This window comes from Argentina anserina, chromosome 6, assembly GCF_933775445.1.
Source record: "Argentina anserina chromosome 6, drPotAnse1.1, whole genome shotgun sequence".
Classification (NCBI taxonomy): Eukaryota; Viridiplantae; Streptophyta; class Magnoliopsida; order Rosales; family Rosaceae; genus Argentina; species Argentina anserina.
The window spans coordinates 17038596-17058982 of NC_065877.1; the positions used below are offsets into that span (position 1 = coordinate 17038596).

General features: G+C 36.1%; 2 protein-coding genes across 6 annotated transcripts; both read right to left on the bottom strand.

Moving 5' to 3' along the window:
* Positions 1–216: 216 nt before the first annotated feature.
* LOC126799995 (glycosyltransferase-like At2g41451) lies at positions 217–6485 on the bottom strand. Its single transcript, XM_050527265.1, has 11 exons — positions 6150–6485; positions 4854–5003; positions 4656–4708; positions 3676–3784; positions 3454–3588; positions 2691–2735; positions 2227–2414; positions 1840–1981; positions 1406–1452; positions 1087–1174; positions 217–988 (listed from the first exon to the last, which is right to left on the bottom strand). The coding sequence occupies exons 1-11, from the start codon at positions 6450–6452 to the stop codon at positions 686–688; spliced, it is 1563 nt and encodes a 520-aa protein (XP_050383222.1). The 5' UTR covers positions 6453–6485; the 3' UTR covers positions 217–685.
* Positions 6486–7401: 916 nt separating this feature from the next.
* LOC126799991 (folylpolyglutamate synthase) lies at positions 7402–16347 on the bottom strand. Of its 5 annotated transcripts, XM_050527255.1 has the most exons (16): positions 16166–16344; positions 15630–15792; positions 15056–15258; positions 14888–14953; positions 14385–14494; positions 13853–13913; positions 12947–13030; positions 11448–11504; positions 11195–11255; positions 10983–11029; positions 10776–10853; positions 9732–10211; positions 9485–9563; positions 8618–8773; positions 8153–8349; positions 7402–7688 (listed from the first exon to the last, which is right to left on the bottom strand). In XM_050527255.1, the coding sequence occupies exons 2-16, from the start codon at positions 15775–15777 to the stop codon at positions 7629–7631; spliced, it is 1887 nt and encodes a 628-aa protein (XP_050383212.1). In that variant the 5' UTR covers positions 15778–15792; positions 16166–16344; the 3' UTR covers positions 7402–7628. The 5 variants fall into 5 exon arrangements, with proteins under 5 accessions (XP_050383212.1, XP_050383213.1, XP_050383215.1 ...); XM_050527256.1 differs by lacking the exon at positions 16166–16344 and having other exon boundaries at positions 15056–15273; positions 15630–15765; XM_050527258.1 differs by lacking the exon at positions 16166–16344 and having other exon boundaries at positions 15056–15211; positions 15630–15763.
* Between the last annotated feature and the right edge of the window lie 4040 nt (positions 16348–20387).

The following is a 20387-nucleotide window of genomic DNA, read 5'->3' on the forward strand; positions in this document are numbered from 1 at the left end:
AGTTAAGAGTGCAAGGCATCCACTCTCCAACTTGAGGGGGGATGTTGAGAAAAAAATTGTCATATTGATTGTAATAAGTTGTGTATGAGTTGTAAAATTTCTTTGTGTAGTAATAGGTTGTGTATGAGTTGTAAAGCTTTTTTTATGTGTAGTAATGTGTTGTATATGAGTTGTCTCAATATTCCCACTGCTGCTATAAAGCTCATAGTGCAACAACAATAACAACACACTTCAACCATTTCTTTTATTCTCTTTTACAACTATTTCATCGGATCATTGACTCTTTGAATCTGGAAGGCATTTTCAATTATGAGTAAACCACTTCTCTGTATAGGAAAGAACACCGTAGTTTTTATCCCGTCTAATGTGTATAAACAAGTATGATGGGCAAAAGAATGGGTTTATAGACGCAGGCAATAAATATAGCCTACCAAGTTGAAAGAATTAAGAACCAGCAACCGAACTCCACCTCTATCATCTAACTCCGCAAAATCTCTAAACTAAATCGTAATGTACACCAATGCTTGGGCAACGGTTGGGAATACTCCCATGAAATGATAGGTGCAATCACCAGTCTCAAAAGCCGAAAACCGGCTTCTTTCAGTCCCTCACGTTTCTCTTCTACAAAATTTCATTTCTCCCAATGCTTGATCACAAAGGAAGATGGAGTTCCGAAGCGGCTACGTCATTGTGATTCAGTAAACATTTGTGTTTCAGATGGTAAGTCATCCAAGCCAGGTGGAGGCAATGGTGCAACTGCCAAAGGGTTAAAAGTGTCGCCTGTGAATTCCAAGACCTTTCTTGCAGTTGCTTGAGAATCAATTGTTTTACCAATCTTCCTGGAAGTAATTGCTCCAGATGTTGTTTCCCTTGAGGAGTTGCTACTCTCGACAGATGACAAGAATTGATCTTTTGAGAGAGTTGCTTGTGCAGCTGATGCAATTAAGGAGCTGAATACACCAGATTCCTTCAAACCTTGTATGATGGACTGCAATGGAGAAATCAATAAACATCCGGACTCTTATATATGAAACAATATTCATTAAACCGAGAAAGAAAGAAGGCAGAACAGTTGTACAAAACTACCATTGGTGCGTAAATCCGAGTCAAGATGCCCTTCCTCGATAATTTCAAGTTCAGTGACTTGTCAGTCCACACAATGCGCTCCCGGTACCTAAGCCAACAAATTATTGAGTTTTAGTTAGAGAAAGCTCATAATTTTTTTATTAAACAACTTTTATTTGCAGAATACTATTGGATGATGGAGTGACAATTGGTGGTAATAAAAAGCGAGAAAATGGATGATGGATGTATTCAAGTCATGTATCTGTTCCAGTACAGTAACTAAAAGGTAATACCATAATATGTTAGAAAAACTTCTGATAATCAGCACAGAAACTATTACCAGCTAAGCATTTCGTCCTGTGTTGCAGTTGAAGCAATTATGAATGCCTGTAGCAGAAAAAGGAAGAGAGGTATAAGTAGTGCTGTATTCACATCAACCCCATTCGACAAGGAAGACTGAAATAAAATATACGGTGTCTGCTCACAGACTCGCTATCATTGCATGAAACCATTTAATTAAATTTTCATTAATGACAGTCAAATGCTGGACATTACTATAATCTCAGCAGCAACAGCTCTTCAAATCTTACCAGTGGCCACAAATATACAAACATGGCAAACATTTTTCAAGACTAAAATTGCTAGCCTTATGTCAAGTTGACATGGTGATAACTAGAGCATAACATATTAAATCATATATATAAAAAAATTGGCAAGTGCGGCTGACTGGGTGTACCATCGTAAAAAAAAAACAATTCAGGAATTAGAACTAACAGCTCTGTCGAATTCCAACATAAAGCATCTTTTAACATCCTCTTTCGTAGGTTTGCAACCACACCGATCGCGTCTAGAGGTCAAATCTGAAAATTTGGGATATGTATAATGAAGAATTGCAGCTTCCTCCAATTTGATCTCACTGTAGATTATTTCAAGGATGACAATAAGCTTTTATGTATATAAACTTTAAAAATCACTTTTAAACCCCTTTTCTGCTAATAAAGAAAACAACATTGATGACCTCTATGCGGAGAGCTCAAATGTAAAAGATGAATAAATATCATGCTTTTGGGATGGAACAACTTGATCAGCGGATAAAACTCAACAGAAACTATGCATAGATACATAATTATAAGTAAATGAAATGTTACAGAATAACCATACTTTGGTGTCTTCATATAGTTGTGCCATCTGTGTGCACCATTAGGACGGAGGTGATCCTGAATTCGAGCAGCTGATTTTCCATTTCCGTATGTTAAGAAATAGTTTGGATTACCCCGGGTTGCTTCTTTGTAATTGCCAAAATATACATCTTTTGGAAGATGGTCATAGTTCTTCTTGAACATTGAAACCTGAAACAACATGAAATGTAAATGATACTGGTCGATGATATCGAATATTTCACAAAAAGCAAAGATATCTGGGCAATAGTAGCAAACAACATTAGAAATGTCTCCAGGGTCTAGTTTTGCTTCAACTAATAAATAGAAGAACCAGCCAATTATGTTTTACATATCATGCTTTTATTCTTACCAAAAACAGTCCAATCTAATTTTCTTCCAAAAAAACAAACCTTCCAACATGTGAAGCAATTAAAGAAAAACTCGGAAATAATGGAAGAATCATACCTCACTAAAAGGTTCCTTTATATCGTCTCGCTCTACACTGCTTTCCTATAGAGAAAAATTACACATCAGTGACATTAACATATCATAAACTCATTGTCAAAATTGCCATCACTATAAATTTGAAAGGCAAAGAGAACTGATCAACTATAATTTCTTAACATCAAACAAATGCATTTAATGAACACCACTAAATACATACAAAAAGCTATATAGCTTAGATCAAATCTCACATAAGGTTGAGGCACCAACAATCGAACTCATCTACTCTGTACTATTCATATATATATATATATACAGCCCTTCTTGGCTGCAGAGGTCCGCACCACTGTTTTGGTGCGGATTTCCATTTTTGCACCCCTTTTCGATCAAATTTCTTCATTTCCACCGTCTAGTATCTAAATAATATTATTTAGATCATCTCTGCAAAATTTCAGCCAATTTGGTGATCGTTAAGACCCTCAAAATAGCGTTTTTCTGTTAAAAACATGAACGGTTCAGTCCGTCCACTTGTTTTTCGATTTTGAGGACTTAACGATGACCAAATTGGCTGAAATTTTGCAGAGATGATCTACACAATATTATCTAGATACTAGACGGTGGAGATGAGGAAATTCGACCGAAAAGTGGTTCAAAAATGGAAATCTGCACCAAAACCATTGGTGCAGACCTCCTTATTTGAGAAAATAAGTGTATATATATATATACATACATACATACATGCATATACATGAATCTCAAATCTATCTAAAACTCTTTTACTCACATAATTTGGAAAGATGACCGCATCGGCATCTCCAGGCACATCGGACAACAATTGTCTCAAAGAATACTCTCGAGCGCCAGCTGGATATATTAGCTCATCAGTGTCAAGATGGATAATCCAATCCATTCCAGCTTCCTAAAATAGTATAATAGAGAAATTAGAAACTCTATCAATATGAAAAGGAAGTTAAATTGTACCACATAAGGAAAGATATGAGCATACCCTTGCCATGACAATAGCCATCTCCATGTTAAGGGATTGCTTGACAAACAACTCATAATTACATGGTTTATAGAAGAAGCTTGACAGCCAAGTCTCGTTCCAAATCCGGCTAAACACCACAAGTACAAATTCAGATAGAAAATCAAGTTATGTAGATATTCTTAGCTCATAGTAGTAAACAACATGGAAGGACAAAAGGGCTGTCTCCACCATATACATATGCTAATAAGAAACATCATAAAGACCTTTCAATAACTCGCACTGACAAATCATTTAAAAATGGATGAATTGAATTGATTCATCTATGCAGTTCCATATTGAGTTCTTTGTTGTAACAATGTTTAATTATATAAATACACCGTCTTCTATTTCACTAATTGTTGACAAGGGATTTTGGTAGAGTATAAAAATCAACCGTATTGTGCCAAGCCACTATATTAAGGAATATTGGAAGACAGGCCTGTGAGAAAAGTGTGTCAGTACTTCCTCGGGGACTTTGTATTTATTAATTTTTTAAAAAAAATTCACTTCCTTATTCATGAGGATAAAGGAGGGGCCGTATTATGCTAGTTTCTTCAGAATTTATGCCGGGAAATTGAGCATATCCAACAATATGAGACAGCACTTTCCTTTTCTTTGTCTTGGCTTTTATTTATTTCTTTCTAATCTACCTCACAGGTAGCATTTCACTCGACTGTCGCATAATATTTTCCTTATACTTTCAATTGATTCTCTAACAACAGTAAAAACGTTTCAACATGAGGTGCTCCAATACTTTTAATGAAAGTAAACCCTAAACACTTACAAACTTCAAGACTACTAGGTCCTGTCATAGCTTTAATCTTCTGTCAGAAAATTAAACAAACGGGTCTTCCCTAGACATTGGCATTCAATACTGAATTTAAACTTCTACATCTTATACTTACCCACTCAGGACAAGAAGTAGCATATAAATAAATCAAAACTTACTAAGTACAGACCTTTTAGCTTGCTGCTCCTCTAGTTCCCTTGTCCTGTGTATAACCTTCACTCCCTGTGAGACATTTATTGTATCCCATGAGAATGATTACGTAAGTACGAAAAAATAAATGGGAATTCACTTGAAAGATACCATCTGGGTTAAACAAGTTGTTCACCAGGAATACTTGATAAAACCAAAGTATTTGAACTAGACTTACTGGAATGGTTTCTAGAACTTTAGATACATTTGGAGATGCAGCCTTCCCTTCCACAAAAAGGAGAAAGTTTGAAACTCCTATAACTTTATGATAATAGATCCACGGCAAAGTTTGTTCTAACCCAGCAGAAGTGCTAGTTTGAATACATATCTGGCAAGTAAAACATTGATGACATGCTTATGAAAACTTGGTTGTATAAATAAGCAAAACTAACACAGACCAAACACGGAACAATGTTATACACAATAAGCAACCAATGTATAATATACAAGAAAACAAAAGACATGGCCATAAACAGGAATGAGAAGAATCATACTGTAGAGACCGGGAAAAAGACCATTTACATGTCCCAAAAAATGCCAACAGAAAAAAATCGATCCGCCAATAGAAACCTAACTCAATCCAGTATTTGAAATTTATTAGCACCGTTTGGAGAGGTAACATCAAAACCAACATATTAAAAATTATTAATGATATATCATGTACAAATTGCAAGGTTAAACATATCCAAAGGAAGAACAAAAGTCATTCTAATCTGAGCCAAAACAAAACAGTGTCAAATACATTCAACAGAGGGACTTCAGGTTTCTCAAGTTAGTTATCTGAAAAGAAGTTTTAGCAGACTTTACTTTTCAACTTTTTTGACATTTGAATATACATCGGTATGAAATAAACTGTTACTATGTGGATGAAAAAAATGCAAGAGCCTATTAGTATAGTAGTGTGAAAAAAGGTTATGAGTTGATTGGTTAGAATAGGATAATAATGACACTATACATTCTGGTTAGAAACAGGAGATTGGGTTTGTATTGACTGAAGGGAAGCCCGCATATCAGAATAAATCTTCTCATACTTTGGATGAAAGCATAGAACAATTTCTTCGTCCAGCGTATTAATGAAACCTATATATAGAAGCAGTGAGGCTGAGAGGAACATTCCTGGTAATAAAATGGAAAACTGCTCCCTCACCCCTTAATACCTTTGATCAAAACTCATAGAGAGCTAGGATACTAGGCAAACTCAATATTAATGTTCCGATACATGATGTCATCCAATAGCTGCAACCCACCCTAGTGAATTAATCGAAAACATTGGCACTCAACTAATTACAAAAGATGGTGCGTCTCAATTCAGAACATCAGCATATATTGTGTAGGTCAAGTGGCCTTAGATTGAACACTAATGATCACGATCCTTTCATATATTCAGCTGTAAAAGTAAACTAGAGAGATTAAAAATGAGAAATGATGATTAATGAAGGTCAAATAAATAATCAGAACGAGAAAGTGAAGGAACCTTGGGGGTGAGGTCGGAGGCAGAGAAATCAAACTCCCAGTCGCGATAGTAAGGGAAGGAGGGGGAGTGGGTGCGGGCGAGGGGACCGAGGCAGTCGGAGGAGGAGTGGTCGAGGAGGCCGGCCATGCCGGGGAATTGGTGGTGGTCAGGTGACCAGCGGGTGAGGGGATCGGTGAGGCCGCCGCGCCATTGGAGGAAGAAGGCGAAGACGGCGAGGGTCAGAGGGAGGACGGTCAGGAGGAGGAGGAGGCGGGAAGCCAAGGTCTGAAAGGAAGAAGAAGAAGAGGAGTGGAGACCCGCCATGAGAGGAAGGAAGGAGAGAAAGAGACTGGCGGTTTCTCATATAATTTATAAGAGAGAGAGAGAGAGAGAGAGAAGAGAGAGAGAAGAGAGTTTGAATCGTGTAACGAAAATGGCAGACTGAAGCCGTTTTTTGTCGTTGCCGCCCTCCGCTTTTAATTATTTTCTCATTTCTATTTTTGCTTTTATTCCTGAATACTACTGCATTTATGAGGGAATCAAATAGTCAAATAAGGTTCATGTTTATGAAAGATGAAAAATAAAAATAAAAAAAGGGTTCAATTTCTGTTTTAAGAAGATGTCCTTTCCATTTTTGAATATTTAGGTCAACAATTTGAGAAAAGACTTGCCTCATAATTAAAGACTTGCCAATATTTCAATGTGGTAAAATGGATTGTTTACGGCGACCTCTACTTGGGACTGCTATTCGACCCTTGCATTCCCTTGGTTCGGAAAGAATGTTCCTCAATTTTCCCCTAAGTGTCTGCTAGTGAGTCTCATGATCATCTCTTCTCTAATTTTACTATTAGCTTTTAAAATTTGGTCTCATGGGATGGCCAAATGTGGAACTTACATCTTTCAACAGGAATGACAGAGAATTTATACCACGCTTTCTTACTTGGAATGAAATTTACCAAAAATAGAATAAAGGAGTAAGATATGGAATGAAATTGTATAAGGAGATTGAGGTTCCTATATGGACAGATTCAGAAGAGACGTATGGACCAATGTGTTTTGGATCATCACGCTCGCTCTTATCTTGGAGATTATATATGAACAAATTAAGGAAAAACGTATGAGAGAAAGGGTGGTGCAGGCTGAAGTCGAGGCACTTGGTGTAGGCTTCTCTTTGGCAATTTATTAAGGCTGTGATGAAGTTGTGTTCCAAATTTGACTACTCTAATCTAGTTGATGCCCATGAGGGGCATGATTGATAAGACTGCCAACATAGCACAGTAACCCTGTTTCTGTTATAGATGATGGAAGCAAGCAACAATAATAACTATATTACAGCAATTTCTTGTGCGTGTAACCTGACAAAACTGGTTAGCCAGGATTGAATCAATGATGAGCCTTGCTCCTTCAACGTCGGTAGAACCGTAAACCAATCAAATCAAACAAGTTCAAGAATGTTTTGGATAAAACATAATTGACAATATAGTTGTATGTATGCATGTATCACTTCCTCAATAGCTTCAGTACATCCCCGACCAAATGCAGTGACCCAGTTACAAGAACCTGTAGATACATCCACAATAAGGATTTTAGATGCTATTGTTACTGTGAATGTATGCAAAGGATAAAGAATGCTCTGAACGTAGAATAGAATCAAGTAGAGTTTATTTGCAGGATGTTGTGAACTTGTGATATAAATAAGAAAATTTGTTAAAAGTATGATATCACATCCAGAAACTTGTCCAAGTAGCTATGAATGCTCGTCTTCCTTTGGCCATATACCAGTTAATAGAGTCTAGAAAAAAAAATACATAGGTTGAAAACACGCATGCTTGTAAATTCATATCAGGATGCAAGACTGCGAAGACAAAATAACAGTGAATGAAGATACTAACACACATAGATTATGCATCATTCAATGTACAAATCCTTTAAATCCGGTGCATCATATGCTGATGTATCTCATGTCAGATATTAGAGCTTGAGGAACTTACTGAAAGATTCAAACTCAGTTCAAGTAAATATACCTGGATTCTAACAGAAGGGTTTGCTTTCACACAATCTCTGAGCCAAGTTATTGCTAAAGGCAGTGAAGGTATTACTGCACTACAAGCAAAATGATTGCCTACAGGACCGCAATTAGAAGCATCCTCATAAAGGAACTCATGAGGTAGAACTGCTGCAGCATCCATCATCGATTCCTTGTCAATAACATAATCTACTTCTGCGTGCGAACAATAAATACTTCAGCAAATAGATTGGTAATCAAAAGATAAACCAAAGTAGTAATCTCCCATGCTTGCAGAACGTAAACCCATATATGCAAAATACAAAAAAGAAAATTTAGACAGGAGTCAGGATGGTTCAGTAACCTCTCAGTTAATTGTAACAGGACCACATAAGACGGTCCCATCACATGTATTTCGCCAAGTTATAAGACCAGACTTAAAGGAATTAACACGACATTTAAGCTTTCAAGGAAATGTATATACCCTTCCCATGTATCAACTTCTCCCAAAGTCTCTGCAGGTCAAATTGCCAGGCCAGGTCCCTACGAAGGGAATCAGCAGTAATAGCTGAGGCAGCAGAAGTAACTCTGCTATGAGTTGACATGCTTGGGACAAATAGGGCCTTCGAGAAATGAGTACCTGAGAAAGATCCCTAAAAGCATCAGTTCTATGTTTTGAAGAAAAATCTATACATATGAACTTGCCTGCTCTGAAACACCAGCCACCAGTAACTCCCTTGAACCTGGGCTCCGGACCCAGACATCGGGATCCTGCACCTGGGACTTTGGACACATAACCCTGTAACCCCCTAACTCTCATTACAATTATGGTGCGATCAAAAATTTGCAATAATAAGATTTGGTATGAGGTATCTGACTATCTGTGGTCTTCTAGACATAGAGATGGTTGTGAAGAAAAGGTTGCATTTGTATATGAAACCGAAAATAAACTAAAAGCAAAGATATGAAAAATAAGAAAATATAGTAAACAGAGTAAATAAACTTATAAACCATAAAATAATATAGTAAATACAATATAACTTACGCAGCTAATCCCCAGAGGACTTAAGTCTCAGCTATTATAGTTTTATAAGTTTAAGGGTGGGTAATATGCAAAGTTAGAGTAGAATGACAAATGATTTTTTTCTTTTTGACAGGTAACCAATTGCCAAACCACTGCCCTATCCGGGAATTTTTTAATGTCAACTAGTTAGAAACATTTTAGAGATACTAGCAGTCCAACACCAATGGAATAGAACTTAATGAAGAAAATAACTAGTTAACAAAACATCGTATAAGAAAATATGAAGAGGGAATGGGATTGAATAATTAGCATTTAAATCAGCAGTACCTGAAGAAGCACATGTACTTAAAAGCCGTGAAAGCAATACTTGAGGGTCTCTAACCTCCATGCAGTTGAATAAAAGAATCTACAAGGTATAAACAGTATGAAAGAGTAAGGACCAACTATTAGATCGATCATAATCCAACTGTAAATGAGAATCCGTAAGTGGATTATTAATAGATACAGCTCCTTATACAGTAATTCCAGGCATTTACTGCCTAGAAGTATAAACTGATGTTTGTATCGTTCAAACCTGCTTTGTTATTGTTGCCACCTCCTCCGTATGTTCAAGGTAATCATTACTCCAAACCTGCTCCTTATCTTTAATTATAGAACAAGTTGATGTTTCATTTTCCTTGACAGCAGTAGAAAACCATCTACCACAAACCTCCATGCTCTCAGGACTATGAGCTCCATCCAAATAAAAAACCAGAGCTCCAGTAGAACCTTCAGACACTTTTGATGAATTGAAAGACTTTGAGGAAGTATCATATACAATTTCAGCTCTCCCAGAAAGATATGCTGTCGAAAGACCTCTATAAAATGCCCCAGGTAATTTATCTGCCAGTATATCTTGTGTTCCAAATAGTTTTTCCCAATTTCCCGTTCTTTGAAGCCAACATTTAGAGAGGGAAATAGCAAGACCGGCATTGATGAACTGGTGGTCACCAGACAAGCGAAGTTTCCCAACCATCTTTGTAGAGTCAAGTGGTGTCGCCACCTCCAATGGAACCTATAATCGTGAAGACAGAACAAATCACATTGCAGCTGAAAAATGGGTTGTTCTTCTTTACAGGAGCATGGGTATGTACTAGACAATAGTTATTATTTATAAATGATCTTGCACAGTTTTAAATCATGGTTATTAGAACTATGAAGACCAACAAGCAACTTTCTGATGCTTCTCCCAAATTTATGATAAGGAAAGTAAAATTCACCAAGATTTTCTCTGCAACGAAATCTTGAATTACATGTAAAAACACTGATTTTTTTAACCTGATCACATGAAAGCTATCCATTTAGTTATATAATTTACATGAAAACTGCAGTGAGAAAACATTGGGTTTGTTGCTGAATTTGGTACAATTGACATATAAAATAAATTAATTAAAATAAAAACTCAAAAACTTGAGCCCCTTCCCATAAGAACCGGCCACTAGAGGCTTTTTTATCTATGATCAGAACATGATGGTTAAGCCTCAATGATAAGAGGGCCATTGTCTGTTAACTTTGCCCATGGAAAAGGCAAGTACATCAACATGACCTATGCATAATGGAGATGAGAAAGATGGTTTACCATAAGTCCAAGAGCCACCTCCTGAATTACATCCATTGCTTCAGAAAGTTGGGGTGCCACGAATGCAGGAACATGAGGCTTTAGGAGAAGGGAAGACAATCCGATTCAGAAAATACCAAAACTACCAATTTGAATATCCAAGAGAGAAGTGTTGCATTAAATAACTAATAACTATATCCATTTACTTTGAGTTGTTTATGTTTACACCTTCAATATTCCAGCTTTGTGGGAAGCTATCTGCCCAAGAGTATTTCCTGCATATATCATAACACCAGAGTTTAAACATCAACATATCTGATCACACCATTTTACTGCTAAATTAAAGAAACAAACAGAAAAATAGAATCTGGATCTGATAACAACATGGTTATTGGACAACAATGATATAACTTGCAAACAGTATAACGTAATGGACATACCTAATGTCTCCACATGGTCCATTCCCAAAGAAGTAATGCCACAAACAATAGGTTCTTTGATCTGCATGATTTTCCATTAAATTTTCAAAACTAGTACAATCTTTACTCTAATTGGTTTACACCCACTTCAGCAATTAAGAGAGTGCTAAAGTTATACTAGTTATTAATATGATATTGGGTCTCTAAAGCAGCATTAAACAGTTTTGAAATTTGAATTCACATAGCCGAATGTATGTAATTCTGAAAAGCCTACCACATTTGTTGAATCTCTTTTTCCCCCAAGACCAACTTCAACAATTGCAACGTCAACCTATAAGACGATACTATTATTAGTCTTCCTATATGAATGAATCAGCGATTGAGGGAGAAAACAAAAAACAAAAATACATAATGAAGGTCAAGGAGCACCAAGTACAAATTGCAAAAGACTGTACGGTTGCCACCAACTCAAAAGGCTTAGCAGGGGAAAAACAGATCCAAGAAGTTATATCAAGCAGAGAAAATAGAATCAATTTATATTATGCTGAACACAACAAATACAAATCTTCTCATTTTATGCATGCCCGATAATTAAAAGTGAGATGAGAATTGCACAAGCAATTTTAATGATATTAGTTGATTACCAGCACTCTTTAATACTATGTTCTTATACTATGATTCCTCAGTCTCAGAAGCAATCCATACAGTACCTATGTCATGTAATTATATATCCAACATCTCTTGCTAACAAGAATTAAAGGAACACTAATTGACCAAGGTCATGCCGACATGGATTCCTACTACAGACATAATTAAACTGCTTGAAGACCTCAGAGAAAGAAGACAAGGATAATTGGGAGATTAGAACAACTATTTGATAATTACTGTACTCTTGATCAGTTACTGACCAAAGGAATCTTGGTCGATATTGTGAACAAGTCCATTTAGGGTAGATCCAGTGGAAAGAAATGTTTTATTTTGAGTTAATTTCCCTTCCACCCTTGGATCTTAGATCCAAGAGTGATTGAACAAGGTTTCACAGACCTGGAAGATGCCACTGACTGTTCTGATAGAATATCTAGGGTAGTAATAATATCGACAGTTTCTGAAAAGAGATGATGCAGGAACAGCATTTAAATTGTGAAAGGTATACCCATCCAAATATCGAGCAGCATACACTGAAGAGTGTTTCTACTTGTAAGTGTTTCAATATGAAGCTTGAACATGTATTTCAGGTTCCTTTGTTTCTCATCTAGTCATTATATAAGGTGTCACCATTACTGTTTTTTAAAAGCCTCTAGTGTATTATTTTGGTCTTCTGAAAATGATTCAGGTACCAACAACCCTATAAAGGAGGATATCAGTTCAGTTGGAGTGATTCCCAGACCCCTTAGTAAGGCTGGAACTTTCTAATTTCTAAATGGAGTAATTTGGCCCTTTTTATATGTGAAGGGCCAAATCAATTAACATTTAACACTATTCTCTTACTGTTGTCCAACATAAAAAGTAAAGCACCTCTAGCAGGCACAGATGACCTGATTACCAGACTCCAGGGATACCGTATTCTTTCATTAGGAATAAAAAGGAAAACAATCCAAGAGGAAGAACCTCATAATATTATTGCATGATTATTAGACATTAATATGGAATGGCAAATTAACAGAGATGAGGAATAGACCTAAGGACTATTCTTTGAGCATCCTATGGAAGTGCAAATGATTTTTCATGAAATAAAACAGAATGAGGATAAATACTCGTCTCAGCATGACTTACCTGTTCACAAATAAAAACTTTGAAAGCCAACAAAATGATGAACTGAAAAAATGGAGGCATTGGCAATTCTTCCGTCATATTTTCCTGCAAATTCAAGCTTCAAAATTACAAATTGACATCTACAAGTAGGTAAAGAATCACTGCCTGAGTTTTTATGTGTATGATGTGAACTGTGAAGTGGTAAAAAAAATGTAAAGTTCCATCTGATGCATATTCAACCAACTAAAAATCAAGCTGACACATGAATTTATATACTTCCAATTTGAAATACGATAACCCTGCCCTGTATAAGTTATGGAAATTTATTAATTATACTAATGCTGTAATTGAAAACAGAACAACAAATTCTTGGGAAATATTGTCCATTACGTTGAAATGCACACCAAATCTCTCAGTTTAGTAACTAACTTTCACATGCAATGCTAAACCCCGTAAGGAACCTGCAACACCCAAATAATGGAGCTATTTGCTTTTTGACATGGAAAAAACAACCGGAAATAATATCATCACAAATTCACAACTTGAGATTCAATATGACCAGTTCTATCCAAGGCAATGCCTATATGACCGCTACTAGGGAAAACCAAATAAAACTAATTTGGTACTAATAAAACTGATTCCACCAAAAGAAATATAAAAATTTGAATTAACCTCACCAAAGTATATTACACATGAATATAAACTCATTGACAGTCACAACTATTATTACTATAAGCTAATGAAATATGGAACAACCATATTAAACATTAATGGTGTTATTGGGGAACCATGTTGGGTATCGATAGACTGGTAGAGTCTTGAAAAATAAGTTAAAAACCTCTTTAAAAATTCAAATATACCATTTAAGAATTTTTGTCTGAAATTTTCGAAATGGCAATATACAGATTACAGAAGCAAAAAATATACCTCTAGTTGATACCAACAATTCCAAAAGTACTGCAGAAATTTATTTTCACTTATCTCCAACCTACACATGCAGTATAAAGTGAGACTCTGAACCCGAAAGTAGAGACTGACATGTTATTAGCTTAAATCGTAACTGCACATAATTATGATTAACATTCTTTTTGAATTTTCCAATTATATAGATAAATAATTTTTCCTATAGGGTACAATTTGAGACTAATTCCTACAGTTTCCCCTATGTTGAAGATTCAAGAAGAGAATGCCTTCCCATACAACGATTAATGACTCTTATCCATTAATGGAAACTGACGCAGAGATAGATTATATGCTCATGGAAACTTTAGGTGCTCGTACTCTTGAAAAAGTTTGGAATACCCTAAGGACTAGAGGCTGGCTTGCTACCACCAATTAGTTTAGTACACCAATAGTAATTGTGTGCATGAGAGAGAGAGAGAGAGAGAGAGAGAACTATGCGCATATGTGTTTAAAAATATAATTCACATATATTTGAGTTTTATGTCAAAATACTAACCCATTGATACGAATTCTTTCTCTCACATCAATCAGGTGAGGAGAAGTGAATAGTCCCGTCCGAAAACCACACTCTCGTAAAATAGCTTCACAGAATGTGCATGTTGAACCCTTAAATGCAAATCCCCAAAAAATGAGAGACAGAGAGAAAGAAACAGGTGCTACACTACAATAGTGTTTCTCAATCTAATCATGCCAGTTGCTTGAACCCTTATTAAGCAACTATACAGTCTATACATAATCACATAAATTTAAAGCTTTAAAAAAAAAAAAGATGCCCACATGCTAATACGGAAGTTTTCAAATTATACCATTAGATGTGGATATGCATTGCTCATTGTGTTCATATCTGATTTAACAGGTAAGAAATATGTCTTTTTGAGGAAATTTTTAGTAAATGGCATTATGAAGGTTTGATATCATAATATAATTCAACGAATAGTCACAAGTGTCTAAAATTTTAAGTCTGAGTCAAGCATATATATTTATGGTAAAGAGAATCACCTTTCCCTTGGTTCCAGCTACATGAATAATTTTGAGTCCTTCTATGTCTTTCTCCAAGCTTAGTATCTGCAAGAACAACCATCCAGCATTCCAACCTCAGAACAGTCAATCAAATTATTAAATAATTACTCATAGCATGATGCTGTGATCTTATTAACAGCATCATACCTTGAGATATATCGTCATCCTCTCCAATTTTCCATGTTTACCACCAACGGTTGATCCATCTCCACGTTTTTTACTCGTAATGAGAGAGGAAAGTGCTTCCATGGCAGATTCATATGACGATGTAAGAGGTAGGTCTTCTTTGACAACCACATTTCTCTGCAGATGTTCCACAACTTGAGATGACATTGTTCTGAATCTATAACCTAAACATTAAGCCACTTAAAGAAGTTCAGAAACTTTGTTCAAATAAGATATGTACTTATTCAAAAAAAGATATGTACTTAATTCAACGAGTTAACACAGTAAAGCAGAGAGGACAAGATGTCCATTTAATTTGCCTGCGGAAAGATGTGCAGAAATTCAAGCTTTCAGGCTTCCGACATACACAAATAGGTTGACGAATTTGAAAGAATGATTTAACCTATGGTTCAGAATATAACTCATATGATAAAAATTAATTGAGAAGCCTCTAAGTTGAAGAATGTTTGACTAACTTATCACAATCATCAATAAGAGAATAATAAACAAAACATGAGAAACTTGGAAACGTGATTTGCATGGAAAATCAACTTACTAGGTCTGTTAAGATGAATAATTCGTACAGAAGCTGGCACAGGACTCGAGCTCAAGGTCCTACTAGTAAACAAGCGAGCAGTTGGGCGATGGAAGTATGAAACTTGAAGTATCTCACACTTGAGGTGAGTGGTAGCATGAGCAAGCATCAGGGATGATCAACCCTACATAACAATGATTTTACAATTATACGGCATTACAAAGAAAAAGAAAAACATGGAATGCTGTGTAGACAGAGTTCTAGTGGGATGGTGTATGATGAAACTATAGCAAACCAATGAGTCCACTTTCGAATGATTTGAATTTTTCCAGTTAATAACTGAAGAAGAGAATAAGGGAGTCATAACCCAGTAAACCATATGCCTACAGTAATGAGTGAATTACAGATGAACTCACGAATACAGTGAAGTGAACAAAGCCCAAGTGGTTGAGCTCAAAGCAAAGACAACTGATCTGATATCCTTGTTCTGACCAACCCAACAAAGCGTATATACTATATACTGAAAGCAAACACACACAGGGTCAGAAAAAACAAACCTCATTAGAAGCCAGAGTTTGTTCCGCAGAGCATGAAATCGAGGAGAGAGAGAGAGAGAGAGAGAGAGAGAGAGAGATTAGGTGGTGCCGCAATTGATGGAGTGGTCTACTACTTGTGTGAACGCCGTCTTTTGTCAGTTTGTGTCCCCAAAATCCCACTCCCACCTCCAAAAGAATAAATCCTACCTAGTCCCACTCCCCCAAACTTATTCTATTTCTATCCCGCCCTATTTTCACTTTTCCTAATTAAGGGTGTATTCAACTAAGATTCTATAAAAATTTCTTGTATTTGAAGAATTTTTTGAAATCTTGTGGTATTCAATTAAGATTCTAAACAATCCATTGAAATCTCAAGGTATTCAATTAAGATTTCAAAAACTCCTATGAATTCTGGTGGTATTCAAAAATCGATTGATTTTGAATGATTTCATTTATTAGTTGATTTTGTTGGATTTTGAAGTATTTTTACACTATATCATGCTTGTTAGAAATCAAGCATCTAGACATGAGATTTTGATGTATTCTCTCTCTCTCAATAAGATCAAAAATTTTTATGTTCTTAATCATGTGTTTTATTTTAATTGCTCAAATCAATTTTATGGGTTTTTCTAGTAATTTGGTATAATTGTTGTAGGCAAAAAAGAAATGATGGTTTTTTTTATAATTGTACTAATAGTTACAATAAAGAATGTTATTTCGATGAATTTTCTCTTGAAATAGAAAATGATGAATCCATTGATTATAATAAATCAATCAGAATCATTTGAAATCAGAGTTGAATACACCCCCCTAAGCCTAGTAGCCTACAGCAAAGTTAAGACATATAAATCTCTTTGTAGATAATGCAGTAATAAGGTTCAGAAAATCTTGTAGGCAGTTAGACACGGTGCGTATGTACGAAGGGTGCCGCTATTGCAAGATCTTTGATCGATGTTCTATTTACATACTCGTTTTCACACACCAAGTCATTTTTTTATCTTATAACTATTTTAATTATTGAAAATTTATATTATTCAACTGTAAAATAATTATTAAGTTAATTAATTTTTTAAAACATAATAAATTAATTATATGTATATAAAAATACTTAATTTTGTCATATAATACTAATCTTTTTCACTCGATTTAAAAATATTTACCTCTTATTGATTGAATTTTTTTAGTCGATATTCATATGTAATTCGTTATTTAAATCATAAATTATTACGGTTAACTTAATAACATCATTATAATACCTTGTGAACATCACAAATAAAAATTCTAACACCAAAATTAATATTTTTTTCATTACTCAAAGTTGATAATCTACGATTTTTTACCACAACTCAAAATTGTTACTCTATGAGTTTCTTCACATTTATATTAGATAAAAACTTAGTTTTTTTCTAGAATAAAAAGAAATATATAATTAAGGAAGAAATATATGAATCCGATTATGATTCTATTTGCTCTCAACTTCATGAGACGTCACATCCATGCAACTCTCAAAAAGCAATACTTGAACCTAAAAGATCTTAAAGAATTATGGGACAAACTTCGCTTGCGGTACAACAACGTTCATGATAAGCTTCTCTATGAATTGACCGTAAGATGGGATAACATCCGTCTATTGGACTATAAGAGAGTGGATGACTTCAAATAGGATATGCTATGCTGGTAATCTAACCTTGGCACCGTTGGTGTCATCAAGACCGAACTAAATATTCTCAATAAGACATTGGACATGTTTCCAATCAACTATGAGGTTCAATCTCATACGTACCGCACTCATGTAGAGGAAGAGAAGATCCAGACTTACGCCGACCTAGTGGCACTCTTGGAAAAGAATGAGAGGCATTCTGAGATCCTCCTCAACAATAACAATAGAATCGTTAGCACTACAAAGATTGCTACGCCACAGTCTAACTATGGGAAAGCTCCTAAGCAAAAGAATCAATCAAGGAACGCTTCATACCAGCAACAAAGCAACAATTCTCGTGGTGGGAGGCAACCAGGCCGTTCTCGGCCCAAGTCCAACACTTGGACCCGTGATGGTGGCGGCGCCGCACCCTCAGGGGGAGGCCGTCGCCGTCCCAAACCTCAAGGAGGTCGTATGCCTCCTGATGCCTCCAATTCCGGTAATGACAAGTCTCCATGCTTCAAATGTGGCTCCTTTAAGCACTTTAATCGCAATTGTCGAGCTAGCAAGGAGATTATCAAGGCATACTCCGCCTACAAGAAGTTTCTACAACCAGAATCGAACTATGTGGATGAGGAACCTGAGACTCACCACATCTCCATCAAGCTCGAGCCCCTTGCTTCTAAGGCTAAGCCTCCAGCCCCTATAATGGACACTCCAAACTTTTATTAGTCGTTTTTTTTAAGCTTATTCTAGACTTTCTAGCTTTATAATTTCAAGTATTGTTATAGCCGACCGCCATTGTTATTTTCAGTGACTTTGTAATAGTCTTTTGATTTTGGAATTAGAAGTCTGTGAGTGATGTATTACAGTTTGGCATTCAATAAAAATTCTCAATTTCTTGTTTCTTCACACGGCCCTGAAGAAGCCAAAAGACCCTCTCCTCTTAGGGCCGAAGGTTCCGCAACACGTTGGAGAGTTTTTAGATCCCGCCCTAAAACCCCCATTCCCCTAGAGTTCCGAAGTGATCCTCATTCTCACCGCAACCTTCTTAAGAGTTAAACTGAAAGAAAGCCATGCAAGAATCTCATTTTTTGATAGTACGAAGGGGGAGCATCACCTTAAGCAGCTAAATGCTTAGGAACAATTCAGAGTCATGTACATCGAGTGGAAGGATAAGAAAACCATCAACATGGATTAAAAAAATCAGATGAAGGGGCTGTTGTTTTTATTGCAAAAAAAAAAAACATCTTTGTGGGCGAAACTATATACCCGATACAAGTCAATCTCGTTGAGAATTTTATTTACCTTACACTTAGCATGATGGTTAACGTTTACAACTCATTGTAGTTCTTAAATTGACCACTTTTGAGTTACATGGGACCCCAATAGTACTACATTGTGAATTTGACACTTAAGATTTAGAAAACAACATCGGAATGTCAAAATATGACATTGTTATGATCTTTGGTGTTTCCGGTACGTTTTACCGACATTTTCGGCCGTTTTGGCCGCCTTCCGATTCATTTTCGGCGTTTCCAACAGCACTGCTCGGTTCCTGCCGGTGATTCGTGTCGGATATGAAGTCTGGCCTCCTAACCGGACAATTTTCCGGTCACCGGCGCCACCGGTTTCCAGCGATTCTTCGCCGTTTTCTTGTTGTTTTTCTGGCAAATTTCCAACATTCTTTGTTGAAGAATTTTCCCTCCAAAGTTTCATTCGGTTTTGAGTTATTTGGACATAGTTTTCCGGTTTTCTCCTAGTCGTTTCATAGCTCAAATGCTTTTATTATTGATGACCACCCACATCAATTGGATGGTTTTTACCACCCTAATTTTTTGGTATTCAATTACTCCAATACCATGTTTTTCTAACTCTTAAGTTGAAGAATGTAGTCATATTGCCATGTGATACACTTGATGGGATTGTCCTTTTGTTTCAATCCCCATTCTTGTAATATCATACGGCGTATTGTATAGAAACGTTCTGACATTGACTCTCTTAATTTTATTATGGTGAAGTCTCTTGGCAATGTTAAGTGTATTACTAATTGTGTAACCACCCACACTGTCATATGGCGCAAGTAGTTGTTTTACTGATCTCGTGCGAAGATTGTATTTTATATCTTCAGTGTACTGCTAAGTTTTAAAGGCCATACATGCTAATGATAAATTTTTATCTTGATACTTGTGTTAAGAATTTAGAGGAATAAATCTGTCAGATTTCGTTGACATTAGCTTCTTTAAGCTTCGGCAATAGCTTTATGTAACTCAAGATTCTTTGAATCATGGGTTCGGTTTTACTGCCTTATTAGTTTTGACATGATCCCTTTTTGTCATTTTGAACGTGATATGATGATTCGAGTTCTTTGAAATTCACATGATCATCCGTTTTTCATGTTCACAACGCGTTTGGATGATTTCTCTCCATGCGAATCCATGGAGAGACTGTGAGGCCTCCTCATGGCAATGTTAGGCTTTTATGTCGTTCATGGTGACGTCCACCCCTTCATAGGAGATTGTGACACTTCATGTTCAGCTATTTCTCCATGCCCATTATTTATCTTTCAAAACCTACTGAATTGATGACTCTCATTGTCCATCT

Bases quoted from the DNA above. Each gene is read 5' to 3' on its own strand.
- LOC126799995 (XM_050527265.1), bottom strand. From the start codon at position 6,452: ATGGCGGGTCTCCACTCCTCTTCTTCTTCTTCCTTTCAGACCTTGGCT. The intron at 1,982-2,226 runs GTATGGTTATTC...AATAATCTACAG, and splicing joins AACTATATGAAGACACCAAA to TGAGATCAAATTGGAGGAAG. The intron at 1,453-1,839 runs GTTAGTTCTAAT...TTTCTGCTACAG, and splicing joins TGTTGGAATTCGACAGAGCT to GCATTCATAATTGCTTCAAC.
- LOC126799991 (XM_050527255.1), bottom strand. From the start codon at position 15,777: ATGCTTGCTCATGCTACCACTCACCTCAAGTGTGAGATACTTCAAGTT. The intron at 14,495-14,887 runs GTGATTCTCTTT...TTTGCATTTAAG, and splicing joins TAGCTGGAACCAAGGGAAAG to GGTTCAACATGCACATTCTG. The intron at 11,256-11,447 runs GTAGGCTTTTCA...AAAATCATGCAG, and splicing joins AAAGAGATTCAACAAATGTG to ATCAAAGAACCTATTGTTTG.